Source organism: Nycticebus coucang, chromosome X (assembly GCF_027406575.1).
Source record: "Nycticebus coucang isolate mNycCou1 chromosome X, mNycCou1.pri, whole genome shotgun sequence".
Lineage (NCBI taxonomy): Eukaryota > Metazoa > Chordata > Mammalia > Primates > Lorisidae > Nycticebus > Nycticebus coucang.
The window spans coordinates 124780829-124802709 of record NC_069804.1 but is presented as its reverse complement, the minus strand read 5'-3'; the positions used below and the strand labels follow the sequence as shown (position 1 = coordinate 124802709).

Below are 21881 nucleotides of genomic sequence, written 5' to 3'. Positions count from 1 at the left end.
AAATGCAGCAATGATCCCACATAACAAATGATAAAACTCAAGTCCCCCAAATATCAAGTTGTTTCCAAGTAATTTAACCGTATCCTACAACAAAAGTCAAAAATATTTACAGTAATACTACAATGTCCACACCCAAGAAGGTAAACTTCACAATGTCTGGAATTCAATAAAAAATTTAACCAAGCTATGTTCAGGAAGATAAAAGAGAACATAAAATAATAACCAAAGACATGATCAAAGTGCAAGAGATAAAAAGTACATCTAAAACTAAAAATGAACTGGATGGGATTAACTGCACATTAGACATTTAAATGATTAATAAACATGAAGACATAACAGAAAAACTAGCCAAAACCAAACACAGAAAGAAAAATATTAAATAACAATAACTAGAACATCAGTGTTCTGTGGGAAACTTCAAGTGGCCTATAAGTATGTACAATTGGAGTTCCATAATAGATGAGGTAAAATGAAAGAAAAGATATTTGAAGAAATAAGGGCTCCCAAATTTCCAATTTCATAAAAATTTTAGTTTAACTCCAAACAAAAGAAACATGAAGAAAATTCCACCCAGATACATCACAACAAAGTTCTCAGAACAAGTGATAAAGAAAAAATGTTAAAAGCACCCAGAGTTGGGCAGCACCTGTGGCTCAAAGGAGTACAGTGCTGGCCCCATATGCCAGAGGTGGCAGGTTCAAACCCAGCCCCTGCCAAAAACTGCAAAAAAAAAAAAGCACCCAGAGGAAAAAGGAACCATTAGGCCCAGTAAAACAAATGTAAGAGTGTTCTCATAAGAAACAGTGCAATCTAAAGGATGATGGAGAAACCTCTTTAAAATACTGAAAGAGGGAATTCCAGGAACATGGCCGACTAATAGCAACCCTTGGCAGAGGCTCCTGATCCGAGAGAGTAAAACTGGACAGAATTGGACTCTATGAAGCCAAAGGTGGGTAGCTGAGACAAGAAAGGAGTTCAGCAACCTGTGACTCCAAGGAAGAGCATTCAAGAAAACAAATTACAGGTACAAAGCCTATCATCTAGAGCAGGCATCCTCAAACTTTTTAAACAGGGGGCAAATTCACTGTCCCTCAGACTGTTCGAGGGACGAACTATAGTTTAAAAAAAAAATATGCCACCAGCGGTGCATCTTACAAGGGTATATGTGAAACTTGGCAAACGGTCTGTAAAGCTAGTGAATGATGCCCCATGATCATATCAATGTACACAGCTATGATTTAATAAAAAAAAATAAAAATATAAAATTTTTTTCACATAAAAAATAATAAAAAATTAAAAAAAATGAACAAATTCCTTTGCACACTGCACATATCTTATTTTGAAGTAAAAAAACAAAATGGGAACAAATACAATTCACACTGCTTCATGTGGCCTGCGGGCTGCAGTTTGAGGACGCCTGATCTATAGGACTGGAGACCTCTCCCCCAAGAGGCAGGCCCACCTCAGGCTCTCTGCAAGCAAGCAGGGAGCAAAAGTCCTCTTATTTTACTGCACTGGAGAGAGCTGCTAAACACCGGTTCTCTTTCTCCAGGGAGGTCCCACTTGTGAACCGAGACACCACCATGCCTGGCATAAAACTGAACAAATATTTTCCCCCACAATTCCAAACTCCCAGTCCACCCTTCCCTGCCTCGCATGGCAGTCTGAAGTTCTGCCCCATGCAGAGTGCAGAATGGTTGGTCTTTTTCTGAGAGCTCTGGGCATAGTGTGGTCAGGACGGAATCCATGACTAGGGAGGAAGAGGGCTCAGGAAGAAAGGGTCACTCAGTGGAAGTAGGAGCAGTCCCCTAGTTGACTTTGCCTGGCCAGTGGTGGTGTTGACCCTTGGTTTGGGCTGTGTCTGTCGGGAGGGGCAGAACCCCTGGCTCTGACAGTGTCCACAAGCAGGCAAGTAGTTGCCCGGTGTGGACTGAGTTCCGCAGATGGGGCTGGTCCCTGGCTCCAACCAGGCCAGCGAGCAGAGTGGGGTTTGGGGTGGGGGGTGGTCCTCTGACTCCAATAGAGCCAGTGAGCAGAGGCTTGCCGGGTATGGACTAAGACCTACGGGTCAGGCCACGTGTTGGGGGGTGCTCCTCTGACTCCAACTGAGTTGGCGAGCAGAGGTCTAGATACCCTGTGTGAACTGAGACTGGTGGGCACAGTCCCAGACTCCCGGCCTTGATTGTGACCTGGGTACAGGGGTGTTGATGCCTAGTTGAGACTCTGATTGGCAATTCGGGGCTTGACAGAGGGGACTGGATGCCATACCCTCGGGGTTGCAGGACAAAACTGAGGATTTCTATCTGCAATTGGAGACCCCTGGATCCCTCTCTGCTGAACAGGGTTTATACTTCCCAAGACAATTTGATTGGAACCATGTCTGGGGCTGTCCACCTAGGGACACCCTGAGGTTGACCTTCGAAGTTCTGTAATGGAAAAGAACTGAATGGTGGGGGCAGGGCACTGCAGCTGTGTGTATCTGTCCATGGCTGAGATTTCAACCTAATACCATGACTTCTTAGGATAGAGTAATGAGGAACTGTATTAAAGGGTCACGGCATTAGGAAGGTTGAGAACCACTGTGCTAGACACATTGTGATTAACTTTGCCAACGTTAAGATGAAGGAGAAAATTCTGCAAGCAGCCAGACGTAAGACAAGCATCACCTACAAAGGGAGAAATATCAGAATGACTGCAGATCTCTCAGCCAAAACGTTTTAAGACAGAAGAGGATAGTCACCAACCTTAAATCTCCTAAAACAAAACAACTTTCAGCCCAGGATCCTGTATCCAGCTAAACTGAGTTTCATTTGTGATGAGAGAAATCAAATACTTTACTGACATGTTGAAGAAATTTGCCATAACTAGACCAGCTCTCCAGGATATTCTCAGACCCATCTTCCGCCATGACCATTGCAATGCTCTACCTCCAAAGTAAACTCACTCAGAACTTTTTGAACAAAACCCAACATCCACAGTAGTGAAAGGACTAAAAATGTCCACTAGACATTTGAACAACATGACAGCCAAAACACTACCATGTTTATCAATTCTCTCAATTAATGTGAATGGTTTAAATTGTCCTCTACAGAAGAACAGGTTGGCTGACTGGATACATAAACTCATCTGCTATATGCAAGTTCATCTTGGGGAGATACATAAACTCATCTGCTATATGCAAGTTCATCTTGGGGAGGCGCCTGTGGCTCAGTGAGTAGGGCACCAGCCCCAAATACCAAGGGTGATGGGTTCAAACCCGGCCCCGGCCAAACTGCAACAAAAAATAGCTGGGCGTGTGGCAGGCACCTGTGGTCCCAGCTAGTCAGAAGCCTAAGGCAAGAGAATAGCCTAAGCCCAGGAGTTGGTGGTTGCTGTGAGCTGTGATGCCACAACACTCTACCAAGGTCAACAAAATGAAACTCTGTCTGTAAAAAAAACAAAAATAGGTCATCTTACCTTAAAGGATAAAAATAGACTCAGAGTGAAAGGATGGACATCTATAATACAGGCAAATGGAAACCAGAAAAAAAGCAGGGGTTACAATTTTATTTGCAGATACAATTGGTTTTAAATCAACAAAGATAAAGAAAGATAAGGATGGTCACATATTTGTCAAGGGAAACACCCAACATGAAGAGAATTTGACAATTAACATGTATACACCCTACTAAAATGCTCCTCAATTTATAAAGCAAACCCTAATGGATATGAACAACTTGATATCTTCCAGCACTAAAATAGTTGGAGATTTTAACACCCCTTTGACAGTACTGGATAGATCCTCCAAGAAGAAACTAAACAAATATTAGATTTAAACCTAACCCTAGAACAAATGGACTTAACAGACATCTACAGAACATTTCATCCTAATAAAACTGAATATACATTCTTCTCATCGACCCATGGATCATTCTCCAAAATTGATCATATCTTAGGTCACAAGTCTAACCTCAGCAAATTTAAAAGAATAGAAATTATTCATTGTATCTTCTCGGACTATCACAGAATTAAAGTTGAACTCAACAACAATAAGAATCTTCAAACTCATACAAAGGCTTGGAAGCTAGATAACCTTATGCTGAATGATAGCTGGGTCACAGAAGAGATTAATAAGGAAAATACCACATTTTTGGATCAAAACGACAATGAAGACACAAATTATCAGAACCTATGGGATACTGCAAGGGAAGTCCTAAGAGGGAAATTTATAGCATTGCAAGCCTTCCTCAAGAGAACAGAAAGAGAGGAAGCCAACAACTTAATGGGTCATCTCAAGCATTTGGAAAAGGAAGATTCCAACCCCAAACCCAGCAGAAAAAAAGAAATAACCAAAATTAGGGCAGAATTAAATGAAATTGAAAACAAAAGAATCATTCAGAAGATCAACAAAAAAAAATTTGTTTTTTTAAAAGATTAATAAAATTGATAAACCTGTGGCCAACCTAACCAGAAACAGAAAAGTAAAATCTCTAATATCATCTATCAGAAACAATAAAGGAGAAATAACAACAGAAAACTCAGAAATTCAAAAAATTCTCAGTGATTACTACAAAAACTCTGTCCTCAGAACATGAAAATCTGAAGGAAATGGACCAATACCTGGAAGCATGCCACCTTCCTAGACTCAACCAGAAAGAATTAGAAATTTTGAATAGACCTATATCAATCACTGAAATAGCATCAACTATATGAAATCTCTAAAAAAGAAAAGTCTGGGACCAGATGGCTTCACATCTGAATTCTATCAACCCTTTAAAGAGGAACTAGTACCTATATTAAACAATATTTTCCAAAGCATAGAAAAAGAAGAAATACTTCCCAACACATTCTATGAAGCAAATATCACCCTGATCCCCAAACCATGAAAGCATCCAACAAAGAAAGAAAATTATAGACCAATATCATTAATGAATATTGATGCAAAAATATTCAGTAAGATCTTAGCAAACAGAATCCAACAAGATATCAAAAAAATTATACACCACGATCAAGTTGGTTTTATTCCAAGATTACAGGGTTGGTTCAACATACACAAACCTATATAATACATTACATAAATAAAATAAAAGCAAAAACCATATGATTCTATCAATCAATGCAGAAAAAGCTTTTCATAATATACAGCATCCTTTCATGATCAGAACACTTAAGAAAATAGGCATATACAAGACATTCTTAAACTGATAGAAGCCATATACAACAAATCATATTGAATGGAGTAAAACTGAAAACATTTCCATTCAGATCAGGAACTAGGCAAGGATGCCCACTGTCTCCACTACTATTCAACATAGCAATGGAAGTCTTAGCCATCGCAATCAGGCAAGAGGACATCAAGGGTATCCAAATAGGGTCAGAGGAGAAAAAACTCTCACTCTTTGCAGAAGTTATGATCCTATACCTGGAAAATCCCAAAGACTCAACTACAAAACTCTTAGAAGTGATTAAGAAATACAGGAGTGTCTTAGGATACAAAATCAATATTCACAAATCAGTAGCTTTTATGCATGCCAACAATAGTCAAGCAGAAAATACAGTCAAGGACTCTATTCCTTTTATAGTAGTGCCAAAGAAGATGAAACATCTGGGAATTTACCTAACAAAGAACACGAAATATCTCTATAAAGAGAATTATGAAACTCTGAGAAAATAAATAGCTAAAGATGTTAACAAATGGAAAAACATACCACGCTCATGGCTGGGAAGAATCAACATTGTTAAAATGTCCATACTACCCAAAGCAATCTACAGATTTAATGCAATCCCTATTAAAGCACCACTGTCATATTTTAAAGAGCTTGAAAAAATAAGGCTTTGTTTTACATGGAATCAGAAAAAAAACCTCGAATAACCAATACATTACTCAGAAATAAAAACAAATCAGTAGGTATCACGTTACCAGACTTTAAGCTATACTATAAATCTATAGTGATCAAACAGCATGGTTTGGCACAAAAACAGAGAGGTAGATTTATGGAACAGAATAGAGAACCAAGACATGAACCCAGCTACTTACTCATTTGAACTTTGACAAGCCTATCAAAAACATTCAGTCAGGGAAAGACTCCCTATTTAACAAATGGTGCTGTGTGAACTGGCTGGTGACCTGTACAAGACTGAAACTGGAACCCCACCTTCACCATTAACAAAAATTGATTCTCACTGGATAAAAGATTTAAAGTTAAGACATGAAACTATAAAAATACTAGAAGAGAGTGTAGGGAAAACACTTGAAGAAATGCGCCTGGGAGAATATTTTATGAGGAGGACTCCCTAGGCAATTGAAGCAACACTAAAAATACATTACTGGGATCTGATCTAAAAACTAAAAAGCTTTTGCACAGCCAAAAGCAGAGTAAGTAAAGCAAACAGACAACCTTAAGAATGGGAGAAGATTTTTGCAGGGTATGCTTCCAACAAAGGTCTGATAATTCAAACTAATCAATGAGAAAGGAATAAATGACCCATTTCTATGTGAGCAACAGACATGAACAGAAACTTCTCTTTTGAAGATAGGCATATGGCCTACAAAATATAAGAAAATGCTCATCATCTTTAATCATCAGAGAAATGCAAATTAAAACCACTTTGAGATATCATCTAATTACAGTATGATTAGTCCACATCACGAAATCCCAAAACTACAGATGTTGGCATGGATGCGGAGAGAAGGGAACACTTCTACACTGCTGGTGGGAAGGCAAGCTAACATGACCTTTTTGGAAAGAAGTTTGGAGAACACTCAAGGAACTAAAAGTAGACCTGCAATTCCTCTACTAGGTAGATACCCAGATGATCAAAAATCATTTCACAACAAAGACATTTGCACCAGGATTTTTACTGCAGCTCAATTCATCATTGCCAAGACGTGGAAACAGCCCAAGTGCCCATTCACCCATGAATGGATTAACAAACGGTGATATGTGTACACCATGAAATACTATGCAGTCATAAAAAAGATGGAGACTTCACATCTTTTCTGTTTATCTGGATGGAGCTGAAACCTATTCTTTTTAGTAAAGTATCTCAAGAATGGGGAAAAAAGTATCCAATGTACTCAATATTACTAAGAAATCAATATATAATCACTTAAACATTCATATGAATGGTAAAACATAACCATAGTCCAGAATAGAATGGAAGAGGAGAGAGAGGGGAGGGTATTTGGGGACACCTCACCTAATGTGCACAATACAATGGTACACTTCAAAACTATTGAGAAATGAATATAGTTGTCTTACTACAACAAATAAGTAAGCGAGGTGAGGGATGTTTTAATCAGTTCAATGTAAGCATTTCACATTGTATATGAAATCAGTTCACTGAACCCCATAAATGCATCAATGTACACAGTTATGATTTAATAAAAAAATACTGAAAGAAAACTAAAGTGTCAACCTAGAATTTTGTCTGAGCAAAAATAGCCTTCAAAAATGAAGGTAAAATTAAAGATTTGAGACGTACAAAGGCTAAAAGCATTTAACAAAACTAGACTAGTAATAAAAGTAATGTTAAAATCTCTGTTTTAAGTAGAAGAAAAAACAATATACATGGAAATATGGATCTACACAAAACAATAATGGGCACTGGAGATGGTAACTAAGAGGGTAAACACATAAAAGTCATTACCCTGATTACTTAAATGTCTTTAAGAAATAACTTGAAAGTAAAATAATAACTTTAAAGTAAAATAAGAACAAGTGTATATAACATATATAGTAGTAAAATGAATTAATGAAAATACCACAGGCAAGGAAGAAAGAAATGTAAGTACACTGTTATAAGGTTTTTATATAATACATGAAATGGCATAATTGTACTTGAAAATAGATTGTGATAAGCTAAATATTATACTTTAACCCCTAACACAACCACTAACATAACAAAACATTGTAATTAATAAGCCCACATTTCACAAATACCCCTGTAAGATGCACCACAGGTGTGATCCCACCGATCCCCCTCCCTCTACCCACCACCCCCCCTTCCCACTTCCCCCTATTGTTAGGTTGTAACTGGGTTATAGCTTTCATGTGAGAGCCCCAAATGAGTTTCATAGTAGGGCTGAGTACATTGGGTACTTTTTCTTCCATTCTTGAGATACTTTACTAAGAAGAATATGTTCCAGCTCCATCCATGTAAACATGAAAGAGGTAAAGTCTCCATCTTTCTTTAAGTGTAGAATGTAAATGTTTTGGCACAGTAACTGAGATAACGCCGGAAAGGCTATGTTAACCATTGTGATAAAAATGTGTCAAATGGTCTATGAAGCGAGTGTATGATGCCCCATGATCATATCAATGTATACAGTTATGATTTAATAAAAATAAATAAATAAATAAATAAAAATAAAATAAAATAGTAAACTATTTAAAAAAAATTAATAAGCCCACAAAAGAGGTAAACAGGAATTTCAATATATAATTCAAAAGATGTCAGAAAAAGAAGAAAAATGGATTAAAAAAGATAGGACAGAAAGAAAACATATGTACATTACAGCAAAGTGGTAGATTTAAATCCAAAATCTAATTAATTACAAAATATAAATGATTTTTAACACGGAAATTAAATGGAAGATTGTCAGATTATATTAGAAAGAAAGATATGGCCATATGCTAACTACAAGACATGCACTTTCTCTGTAAGAACACAAAAAAGTTAAAAATAAAAAGATGGGGGAAAAGGCTCAGTGCCTGTAGCTCAGCAGCTAGGGTGCCAGCCACATACACAGGGGCTGGTGGGTTTGAACCCATCCTGGGCCAGCTAAACAACAATGACAACTGCAACAAGAACAACAAGAACAAACAGCCGGGTGTTGTGGCAGGCATCTGTAGTCCCAGCTACATGGGAGGCTGAGGCAACAGAATGGCTTGAGCCCAAGAGTTTGAGGTTGCTGTGAGCTGTGACGCCAAAGCACTCTACCAAGGGCGACATAGTGAGACTCTATCTCAAAGAAAAAAAAAAAAAAAAGATGGGAAAAGATGTATCATACTAACACTAAACAAAAGCTGCAGTGACTGTATCAACATCAAAAAAGTTTACTTCAGACCAAAGAATATTATTAGGAATTTAAAGAAAAGTTATTTCATAATAACAAAGGTATAGATTCATCCAGATGACAATGCAATACTAATCATTTATGTATCTAATAATAGAGCTTCAGAATATTTGAAGGAAAAATGATAGAACTACAAGGATAAAAGATAAATCCATAATTAATGTTGGAGATTGATAACTGTCTCTTAACAGACAGAATAAGGAAACAGAAAAAATGTAAGGTATTGAAGATTAAACATTTATCAATCAACTTAAAATAGTTGCAATAATCTAACCCAAAACTGCAGAATACATATTTTTTTCAAGTTCCTATAAGATTTTTATCATGCTAGACCATCTTCTCGGCCAAAAAAGCTAAATTTCAAGCATCCAATTCATACAAAGTACTTCTGACTACAAGAGATACAAACAAGCAAAAACAAACAAGCAAGTTACAAAAGCAGCAATATAAATGAGCAATAAATACTTAAAATATTGTTCAACATCACTAGTTTAATCCATGAAATGCAAAATGAAATAATCTGATATAATTTATTCTTAAATTGGTAAAGATTAGATAAACTGGTAACATAAAGTGTTCATAAAAGTAAAGATACCTATGTTTTCCTTGTGAGAATGCAAACAGATAAAAACTTCTGGAAAGACAGTATATTAAAAGCTTTAAATGTGCATTCATATTTTAAGCCACCAATAACGTGCCTTTAAGCATATAATAAGACAAACACATGGAATATGTAAAGTTCATCACAACATATATTTAGATTTGGTAGGTATGTAAAAATCATCACAATATAGTAAACAAAGACTGCAGATTACTAATAATGTACTTAGTATGATCTTAATTTTGTTAAGAAAAAGTGTAAGTTTTTCTATAGGTAGGAATGAAGGTGGCATGTACTCACTCATGCCAAAAAGAAAATATCAAAGAATTTTAATTATCTTCTTATATTTAATGTAATTATTAAAAAATTTAAGGCCACATAATACATCTTAAAATCAGGAAAAAATACCCACAAACCTATTTCCTTTTTGAACAAAAAAGGAGATGAGAATTAAAAGGGGGCTGAAAAAAGATATAAGAGGAAAAATAAGGAAACTCATAATAGTAATAACAGTTCAACAACTTATAACTTGATGATTTCTATGTGCTAATTGCTGTTGTAAGCAATTTACATATATTAACCCATTTCATCCTCACAGTAACCATGGGGTATTGTTATTATTCATATCTTACAGATGGGGTAAGTGCAACTTAGATGAAGCTAAAGCACTTCCCCCAAGACACAGATCCAGGACCCAAACCCAAGACAGTGTAGTTCTAAGAGACTGAACTGTTAACAACTATGCTAATTGACTTCTCTATAGGAAAAAGGCAAATAAAAAGAAATAATCAGAGAACTAACATTTTCTAAGCATTTAGGTGTCAGCCAGAGATGTCCAAACTGTGGCCCATGGTCTGCATGAAGATTATGTGAGGACTTTTTTGTTTATCTGTGGTGGTAGACATCATGAAAATTATCCACAAACCTCCTTTTTACTTTTTTTTTTTTTTTGGCTTATCAACTTTTGTTGGTATTTGTATATTTAATGTGTGGCTCAAGACCACTCTTCTTCCAGTGTCGTCGAGAGAAGACAAAAGGTTGGACACCAAGTCAGTGCTGATTTTAAAACTTATCCAAAGCCTCATAGATACTAAGTACTAAATGTGGGACTCTGACCCAAATCTGCCTGACTTCAAGGCTCATGCTCTTTCAACTCTACCCTGCTATCTTGCCAACCAATTTCTCAATAGTTTACTACAACTTTCTTCATGTCCCAGGTATCATGCTGATTGCTAGAAGCGGCTAGGAATCTTGGACGGTACCCTATAGAGATAATTTGACACAAAGCTGTCCAGGCATTTCAGGGAGATTGGCCATTCACCTAAAACCTAAGTAGCCAGAATTTTTCCACGTCTCTACTATAAGACTACATTCTGTTTAATACCACCAACAGGTAATCATTCCTGTTAGTTGTAGATTTGCATATTCAAAGCCCTTTTTAAAAATATAAACACAACAGCAATATATTAGGACCACGTCAATCACCAACTTCATGAGGACTGGGACCATGTCTCTCATCACTCTTGTATCTCCCAGCACACAACACTGTTCCTGCCACTCATAATTTCAAACTATTCTCCTAATTCATTCACTCAACAAATATTTATTAAGCACCTACTATATGTGCCATGCATTGTAGTAAGTGGAGGGATACTATAGAATACAAAATAAAGTCCCTGGTCTTATGAAATTTGCGGTTGTAGTAAGCCTAGGGTGTGCTCAGATTCTGACAAAAAACAAAACAAAACAAAGACTATGTGCATTAGTTCATGGCTGTTATCCGAGGCAAGAGGCCAGGAGATTGAGACTAGCCTGGGCAACATAGCAAGACCCCATTTCTACAAAAAATTTTTTTTAAGTAGCCAAACATAGTGGTGCATGCCTATAGCACCAGCTACTCAAGAAGCTAAGGCAGGAGGATTGCTCAAGCCCAGGAATTTGAGGTTACAGTGAGCTGTGATCATACCAAAACAGAGACAGACTACCTCTGAAAAAGAAAAATATATAGACATATATATGCAGAATGTCAGAAAGTCTAAGTTCTATGAAGAAAAATAAAGCAAGGTATGGGAAATAGGGACAAAGGAGTTGGGGAGGAATGCTTTTCTATATGTTGTTAAGGGAACACTTTGCTAATGAAGTGACATTTGAGCAGAAAACTAAAGGCATAAAATTAAGCCATATAGTTACCTAGGGGGGAAATCATTCCAGGCAGAGGCAAAGCCTTGACGAGGAAAGGAGGAATGTCTGGTGTGCTGAGATTCAAAAAGAAGGCCAGAATAGCCAGAGAGGAATTAACAGGCCAAGAGAGTCAAAAGAGGAACGCAGTAGAAAACCAAATAATGTAGGGGTTTATAAGGCCTTCAGAGTTACTAGCTTTTATTCTGAATGACACATAAGTCAGTAGAGAATTCAGAAAGTGAATGATATGATGACTTATACTTTTAAAATATCAATCTGATACTTCGTGGAATATAGACAACAGCAAAGCTAGGATAGAAAGGAGAACTATTAGAAGGCTGTTGTAATAATTCAAGTGAGAGATGGGTAAGACTCTAAGGATAGGAATGGAGGTATTAAGACATGATCAGGGTGGTGCTTGTGGCTCAGTGGGTAGGGTGCCGGCCCCATATATGGAGGGTGGCGGGTGCAAACCCAGCCCCGGCCAGCTAAAACAGCAATGACAACTGCAACAACAAAAAAAAAAAAAAAAAAAAAAAAGCTGAGCGTTGCAATGGGCGCCTGTAGTCCCAGCTACTCTGGAGGCTGAGGCAAGAAAATCGCTTAAGCCCAAAAGTGGGAGGTGGCTGTGAGCTGTGAAGCCACAGCACTCTACCAGGGGTGACAGAGTGAGACTCTGTCTCAAAAAACAAACAAACAAAAAAAAAGACATGATCAGATTCTGGATACATTCTGACAATAGAGTCAACAAGATTTGTTAATGGGTTAGATATAAATGTGAGAGAAAGGGACAACTTAAGGATGATTCCAAGGTTTTTAAATGATCAACTGGGAAGATGGAAGTTGACATTTTCTAAAATGGGAAAAAATGCAGAAGGAACAGGATTGGGAGTTCAACGAGGGACATTAAGAGTATGGTTCTGGCGGCAGTGCCTATAGTTCATTGGGTAGGGTACCATATACACCCAGGCTAGCGTTCAAACCCAGCCTGGGCCAGGTAAACAGCAACGACAGCTGCAACAACAAAAAAAAAATAGTTGGGTGTTGTGGAGGCAGGAAAATCGCTTAAGCCCAAGAGTTGGAGGATGCTGTGAGCTGTGATGCCAAAGCACTCTACCGAGGGCAACATAGTGAGACTGTTTCAAAAAAATAAAAAATAAAAAGAGTATGGTTTTGGAAAGCAAATTTGACATGCTTAACCTACAACTAAGTAGCAGTGTGGAGTATGCAACAGTGTAAAGCTCTGTAGTGCAAACATTCATGCACATATACAGGAAAAAAGCCCTAAAAGGAAAAATAAAATGACTTGTCATCATTCAGGAGTAAGATAATGTGAGATATTTATTTTTCTTCATATTTGTTAAATTCTCCAATTTCCAACACTAAAGCTACATTACTCTTGTAATCAGGAAAAAATTAATTTTCTTGTTTTTATTTTTTTTCCTTGAGACAGAGTTTCACCATGTCACCCTCAGCAGAGTTATGGGGTCACAGCTCACAGCAACCTCAAACTCCTGGGCTCAAGGATTCTCCTGCTTCAGCCTCCCAAGCAGCTGGACTACAGGTGCCTGCCACAATGCCCGGCCATTTTTTGGTTGCAGTTGTCAACGTTGTTTGGCAGGCCTGGGCTGGATTCAAACCCAACAGCTCTGGTGTATGTGGCTGGCACCCTAGCCGCTGAGGTACAGGCACCGAGCCTTTCTTTTGTTTTTAAAGAAAAAATTGCGAGATTGTGTGAAAAATGAGAAAAGAAGTAACGGTAGTATGAAGGAAAGGCCAAGATTGGATATGATAATTTTGAGGTTTGGGCAATTGTGGTCTTCTCAAGTGAATGTTAGGGACTTGGTGGGGGTGGTGCTAAAGGTGGAAATGAAAAGAACTGAGGGGGAAAGTAAATAACAGAAACTTTAAGGAAAGCAAAAATGCAAGATAGCACAATCAATATTCAAAAACAGAGAGTGGGTTAAATTCAATTACAATTTGAGACAGATGAATATTCCTAGACTTGAATATGAAAAATAATCTCATCCCAGTGCGGTGGCTCATGCTGCAATCCTAGGACCCCGGGAAGCCAAATAAGGTAGGATGATCTCCTGAGCTCAGGATTTTGAGAATAGTGTGAGCAAGATTGAGACCTTGTCTCTAAAAGAAACAAAGAAACAAAAAAAAAATAGAATCTCATCCTTGAACTCAATTCTGCAAGACTAAGTGAACAAAAGAAGAAAGGGCAATCCTAGCAGAGAGACCAGTGATACAGGGTTCCCCATTCAGGGCTGGACAAGGGGACCCCCGTTTCCTAGGCCTGGGCAATTTCATGAAGGGAATGCCCTGCCATTTCCACTCCCAACTGGAGGGACTGCATTCATTCATTTGTTAATATACTCATTCACATTGAAAAGGTGTCTCCCAGCTACCAAGTCCCTGCCAAATATAATTCTCAAGACCATATACCCCTAGACAAAGGACCCAAGTGGAGACTTCCCACTTGGGTCTTTCCTTTTGCCAGAAGCGCAGGTACTTTTTACTCCTGTATTCCTTTCTAATAATCCTTAATCCTTGAGACCAAGGAACTACAGAAAGAAATTCTAGTAACACCAGAACATAGAATACAGAAATGTGAAATCATGCTGGAATACAGTCCTACTCCTAAAGGCAAAGGGTGCCAGCAGGAAAGTACACGAGATGAAGTTCTAAAGGTAGGCAGAAACCCACTGGACTTCAACCTGATCAGCTAAGCTAAACATCTTAAGACTTATGCTAAAAGTCATGAAGAATTATTAGTATATAATAAGTGGGAGTCAAATAGAAAAACCTGTGTTTTAGAATTCTTTCACAGTGCAGAAGATAGATTTAAAGCTAGACAATGAGAGGTTAAAGACCCAAAGATGAAAGATTATTTCGAGGCGCAAAACAAAAGTAAAACGGAGTCTCTGTTCTGTGTGGGCAATGTGGTCTTTATTCCACCTGGGTGCAGATACGGTGAAATCCCTCATAGGGAAAGAATTCCACACATGGGCTATGGCGAATGGGGATTTAAAGGGTGGGGGGGGGTCAGAGATTGGCGCATTTATTATTTCCTGGGTGGGACATGCAGTTGATCCTTCCCAGGTGGGTCAGTTCTACCTGGGTGGGTCAGTACATTCGACCCTATCATCCCAGACTTTTTAGTCTATTATAAGGAGGCAGGGTGATGGGCATGGTGTCTCTTTGACTGTGGGAGGGGCTGTGTGGTCTGCCTTTAAAGACAATGGGAGTGGGTGGGGAGAATGCAAGGGAGGAGTGGCGTTTACAGGAACATTCTTGCGTCTTCAATCTGGACTGATTGGTATCCACGTAGGGCGAGGATATGAGCAGTTGTTTTCGAATGACTGGTTAATAAATCGGGAGATGAGGCGGAGAATTACTGGTCCACAACTGAGAATGAGAAAAATTATAATTAGTGGCCCTATCATAGGAAATAACCAAGGAGGCCATGATTCTAGCACAAGGATGGAGCAGCCTGAGGGCGCAATAAATTATTATTAATTCCCACCACCAAGATGTTTGTTTTAGAGGGCCTTTATAAGGTGGCAGCATGGAAAAAGTTGCTCCCATGTTTATTAGAAAAAAGAAAAGAGATTGGCTTACCTTCCACTAGCAAAAATACCCAGAGTTTAGTTTTCCAGGACGGCATCCAGGGGGCATCCTGATTTTCCAGGGATCGTCAGTCTTTTGCAGCTAGGCTCAGGAGGTCAGGAATTTTCGCTAGGTCTTGGGAGTGACTACGAAACCGTATCTTCAGAAAGACCTGAGCAGTCAGACTTCAGTGAGGACCTTCTCAGGCTAGACATGGTTTGGGGTTTGGATTTTGATTTGGGCACTGCTCTGCTCAAAAGCCTTGTTTGCTACGCTTAAAGCTTAAAACAAGGTCCAGGGGGAGATTTTGTTCTTTTGGAGTGCCCTGAGGAGTTCAAGAAGTAGCTGGGTTTTGTGGAAGAAGCCAATAAAGAGTTCTGAGAGGTGCTGCAGCACCTTGAAGGCCAGATCATTAAAATTTGGCTGAGGGGTCTGAGGGCCATTGGGGAATTTTTGGAGTTCCCTCATGTTTCTTTTTTCTCCCAGTTCCACCATTTTTTTTCTACTACCTGTGATGGAGGGTGGATGGAGGGCAGTGGAGAGAGAGGAAGATAGGGTGGAATTCTGCTGGTAGGAAATATACAGGTAGAAATTCTGAGGGTAGGAATGAATTTGAGGGAGGAAGGGCTGTGGAGGGGCAGAATGGGGAGGTCTGTCCGCCGGGTCAAAAGAAGACAATCATGTTTTCCCCAGATGGACCAGGGAAAGCAGGTGTTACCTGCGTCAGGAGAATCTGAGAGGGTTCACAAGACAAACGCAAAGAAGGAATGCTTCGGAGTATGAGAAATGCCTGAATGGGAGCCATTTATCCAGATTGTACATAGGCCAAATAGTATTACAGAAAAAGATAAGGCATTTAGGTTTGAGGTCAGGATAAAGCTGTTTAGGCTTGAGGTGAGCTTAGAAGTGAAGAAGGGGGAATCCGTGACTGAATGGTACCCATATCAAAAACTGGAGGTAGAAAATAAATGAAATTAAAGCAAAGACATAAAGAGAATTTTTGAGGAGGAAAAGGAGGGACGAAATGGCCAAGGCTACAACCAGAGAGCACCTGGCCTCTGGCGTAGCCGTCAGCTGAGAAAAGTGATCCAGACCCCCAGGAGGGCAGTAAATGGTTAGTCTGAGACCAGAAGAGACAAGAGAGTGGTCCAGCCCACAGGAAGGCACCGGACCAGTGAGCCTGGCTTGCAGAGGCTGGGGTCAGGGAGAATACCTGGTCTCCATGTATGACCTTGGTCAAAGAGCGCCTGACCTCTGTGTGTGACCTTAACCAGCCACAAGAATCTAGGCCCACAGTAGGACACCAGACAGGTGAGCCTGGCTCATGGAAGTTAGCCCATGACCCAAAAAGACACAGACCACCAAGAGTGGTCCAGCCCCACAGAGCACTGGATGGGCAAGCCTGGCCTGCCAAGGTTAATCCATGACTGGAAGAGATACAGATCCCCATAATTTTTGGCCTAAAATGGGAAGAAGGAAAGAAAGTTTTAAAAGGTGCCAAGAGACTATATATGAATGCTTGAAAGCTCAAAGATAGAAGGAAAGGAAAAAAGTTTTAAAAGTTCAGAAAAGGAATTCTAGACAAAGGCTAACCTCACCATTAAATGGATGAATGTTAGGTAGGGTCAGAGAATTCTGAAAGATTTCAGAGAATTCTGAAAAATTCTTTCCCGTCATCTCATTGGCACAAGGGTCCATTTGGTTGGGTCTGATGGGGTATATTTTGGCCCCCCAAGGGGGCTTTTCCCTATCTGAGTCACGGCACCATATGAGAGGTTGTGTTTAGATATGCACAGGGCACTAATAGACCCAAAGATGAAAAATTACTCTGAGGCGCGAAATGAAAGGAAAACGGAGTCTTGCATTCTGTATGGGTAATGTGGTCTTTATTCCACCTGGGTGCAGGTGGGGTGAAATCCCTGACCAGGAAAGAATTCCACAGGTGGGCTATGATGGACGGGGATTTAAAGGGTTGAGGGGGCAGGGATTGGAGCATTCATTATTTCCTGGGTGGGAGAGGCAGTTGATCCTTCCTGGGCGGGTCAGTTCTACCTGGGCGGGTCAGTACATTCGACCCTATCAGACAAAACTGAAGAAAGGAGATATATTTGAGACTGTTACAGTAACCCAGGTGAAAAAGCCTGAACCAATGCAATTGGTTGGGATAGATGCAAGTAACATTAACAAGCTATAATTTTCTGTGATTGATTGAAATGGGACCAATGCGTAAGATACAGGAGTTTCTGTAATTCCAAAGTTGCTGGCTTGGATGATAACATAAATAGTGGCACATTCGCTAGGACAGACTATATAAAAGAAATAGGTTTTCGGGAAAATATGTTCAGTTTGGACTGAGATATCTAGGAAAAGACATCCAGTGGGATGTGTGGATCTGTAAAAAGCTGAGTGTTCTTGCTACCATATGTTAAAACTCAGGATTCTAGAATCAGACAACCTGCTTTTGAATCCTGATTCTGTGACTTACTAGATACGTAACCTGAAGCAAGTTCTGAAAAATTCTGAGCCTCGGTTTTCTCATTTGTAAAATGATGATAACAACAAAGTTATTGTGAGGATTAAATGAGATAATACATTTAAACCATTAAGAACAGTACACATATAACATGCATTCGATAAATGTTAATTCTTTTTGTACTTCTGTACTTCCTCCTAGCCTTTGAACACTATGCATACATAGAACTGACTCAGAAATAGAGTCTAACATAAATTCAAACCACCAAAGAATATACAGAAACTTTCAAGGCCTTATAGTTTTCTGGAATCCATATATGTGGACTTAGATCATACCTTCATATAAAAGAATTCAGTAACACTCAATTGAAAAGAAATCAAATTGTAAATAATAAAACAGATAATAAACACATGAATGATAAAAAACACATTACATTATTTCTGGCAGTAACAATAATGCAATAACTATTTGCTGAATAAATAAATGAATGATTCTATTATCAAGAAAAAATGTATATGTAAGCATAAAAAGAGACCAGTCAGCCTTTTTATTTTATTTATATCAAAAATAAGTTTAACTCATGTTGTAACACATTTCCTCTTTAAATTATGCAGTTATATTAAATCTATAACATTTATTCAATCAAAGCCTATATATGAAAATACCACTAACAGATGATCAAATCTCATTATAAAATATTACATGTAAAACCAAAGAGACTTTGATACCTTTTTTCGCATTCCACAGTTTGTTTCAGCTTGTTTCTCATAACAGAAGTTGAATGTTTAAGAATCCTAGAAGTAAACCAACACATTAATTACAAAATATATCGAAGATAATATTGTATACACATGATATAAAATATCTTGAAAATAAACTGCATGTGGTCCATGAAGATCTGTGCTAGAGAACAATATTTAAATATTATTTACATCAGATCCCTGTAAGTGCACTATTTTTTTTTTTTTTGAGACAGAGTCTCGAAGCTGTCACCCTGGGTAGAGTGCCATTGCGTCACAGCTCACAGCATCCTCAAACTCTTGGGCTTAAGCAATTCTCTTGCCTCAGCCTCCCAAGCAGCTGGGACTACAGGTTTCTATGTTGCAGTTGTCATTGTTTAGCTGGATGGGGCTGGGTTTGAACCCACCAGACTCAGTGTATATGACTGGCGCTCTACCCACTGAGCTACGGGTGCCACCCCCTAGTAAGTGCACTGCACTGTTTATGAAAGAATGAATGAATTTCATCAACTCTTCCATGCATCCTCTTTTATAGACCCTTTCTCAAGGTTTGGCTATCTTCTAGCCATGCTATTATTGCCCTGCACATATCTACATTTTGACTGAGACAAAAAATAAAGAGATATAGAGTATTTTTTAGGTATCATAATATTCAATTTAGTTTTCCCAGCAAAGCAAATTATACATGTAGGAGGTATATTGATGTAATCATGATCAATACATAATTGTTCTGTCAAAAGCCAAGTAATAAACCTTAATTCTAAATGTAAACCCAATGCTAAAGTTCAATTCTTTTTTTTCTTTTTGTTGCAGTTCGGCCGGGGCCAGACTTGAACCCGCCACCCTTGGTATATGGGGCCGGCACCCCACCAACTGAGCCACAGGTGCCGCCCTAAAGTTCAATTCTTTAAAAATGTAACAAGTTTCTTAAACTTTTAGTAACCAAATGAAATTATATTTGAAGAAAACATAAAAGATAGAAAAATAAGGATGAACCATCACAAGAGAGCTATTTGTCCATAATTTTATATAATTGCAACTATTAATCTCAAAGTCAAAAATAATGAATTAACTGTGCTTCTTTAACAAAATAACTCGGGCGGCGCCTGTGGCTCAAGCAGTAGGGCGCTGGTCCCATATGCCGGAGGTGGCAGGTTCAAACCCTGCCCCGGCCAAAAAAAAAAAAACAAAATAACTCTACATATTTAAGAATTCATAATATTGGGCAGCGCCTTTGGCTCAGTGAGTAACCGGCCCCGTATACCGAGGGTGGCAGGTTCAAACCCAGGCCTGGCCAAACTGCAACAACAAAAAAATAGCTGGACGTTGTGGTGGGTGCCTGTAGTCCCAACTACTCGGGAATCGCCTAAGCCCAGGAGCTGCAGGTTGCTGTGAGCTGTGACACCACAACACTCTCCTGAGGGCAACAAAGTGAGACTCTGTCTCAGAAAAAAAAGAAAGAAAGAAAATTAAAGAATTCATAATATTATATGTATGGATGTATCCTAAATTTCAATTTTAAAGTTTAGTGTTATAAGAAGTAAAATATCTGTCTTTTATTCAAAATAAAATCTGTAGGTGTCAATTATCAAAAGAATATAGAAAAGAATTTCAAATTAAAGCTACAGATTGACCAATTAAAAACAAAATGAACTAAATATAAGTTGGTAATTACAGAAATATGGTTAGTATAAACATATTTCCATTACCCCAGTTTCCTGACTAGCTTGGATCTAGAATCTCACTATGAAGCAGTGATAGTGAGGTATGAAAGAAAAGTATCATATGCAAAAAGTACACCTTTATTCTTCTTTGTATTGACATACACTAAAATTGCCTTAAATTCTCAAATGCAGAAGAATTAAGGTAATGACATATATTCCACTATTAAAAAAAAAAAAAAAACACATTTTAAAAGGCTGTTTTTTTCTTTAAAGGAGACATGCCAGTAAGTACTTCACTGAGGGAAATAATCAGAATAATTGCAGGAGGAGGAGATTCAAAGTACAATGGCCTTCACTATGGTAAATTCTGATTCCTCCCTATATAACATTCATTAGTGTTGTGATTACTAACATGTATGAGTCATATTAGAGCAGAAAGAAAAAAAAATTGAGATCCACTCACTAGTAAAATATGTTTTAGGTATTTGAGAATTTACCTATGAAAAAATTTGCTACATGCATTAATTGATATTTTATGTTTTACTCCGTGATACTCAAAATAAACGTCTAGGCAGCACCTGTAGCTCAGTGGGTAGGACGCCAGCCATATACACCCAGGCTGGTGGGTTTGAACCCAGCCTGGGCCAGCTAAAACAACAATCACAACTGCAATAAAAAAAAAATAGCCGGGCATTGTGGCAGGCACCTGTAGTCCCAGCTAATCGGAAGATTGAGGCAAGAGAATCGCGTAAGCCCAAGAGTTTGAGGTTACTGTGAGCTATAATGCCAAAGCACTCAACTGAGGGCGACATAGTGAGACTCTGTCTCAAAAAATAAAAATAAAGGGCCGTGCCCCAGCCAAAAACTGCAAAATAAATAAATAAATAAATAATAATTAAAAATAAAATAAAATAAAAATAAATAAACATCTATTAGAAGACTATACAATCTGGCTTCATCAATCTGGCCCCTTAATCCTTAAGGCTTTCATAAACTCTAAATATCTTTATGCATATCCTGCTGCTCTGATCTTCTAGAATAGTTTGTCACTGTATAATGTTCTATAACTTAAAGGCCACCACTTGTATTTACATTTCTGTACATCAACCAAACCAAAAGATCGGAGAAGATGGTTTTTGAGAGGACAGGGAAATCATTAGTAAAAGAGGAAGAAAAGAAAGAATGGATAGATTTCAAGGATTGAGAGAACTACCTAGCTATTAAAAAGCTAGAGACTAATATTATGCTATTATGCTCCTAGAATTCAAATATTCCTATGATGAGGAAAAAAAAAATCACATGACATAGGTAATGTGCATAATTTCTATAATTCTAAACCAAAATAATAAACTCAAAATCCGATTTTGTTTTCCATGATCCTTAATTATACTTTAATTATAGACTTTCATAATTGTTTTTTGTTATTTAGCTATATCACATACTACTCAGAAGCACATCTTTTCATGACATACCTAAAAGCAAGTAAAATAATTAAAAGAGGAAAAACATAACAGAAAATAATACAGAGTAAATTAACAGGAACAAAGTT

At 38.3% G+C, this 21881-nt stretch overlaps 1 protein-coding gene across 4 annotated transcripts in view; it reads right to left on the bottom strand.

Moving 5' to 3' along the window:
• Nucleotides 1–21881, bottom strand: part of LRCH2 (leucine rich repeats and calponin homology domain containing 2) — a 250428-nt gene that overhangs the window by 132364 nt on the left and 96183 nt on the right. For all 4 annotated transcript variants that reach the window (XM_053580439.1, XM_053580441.1, XM_053580440.1 and 1 more), the window contains exon 12: nt 18657–18722. In XM_053580439.1, the coding sequence (XP_053436414.1) occupies nt 18657–18722 (66 nt within the window). The remainder of the gene's footprint in view (nt 1–18656; nt 18723–21881) is intronic.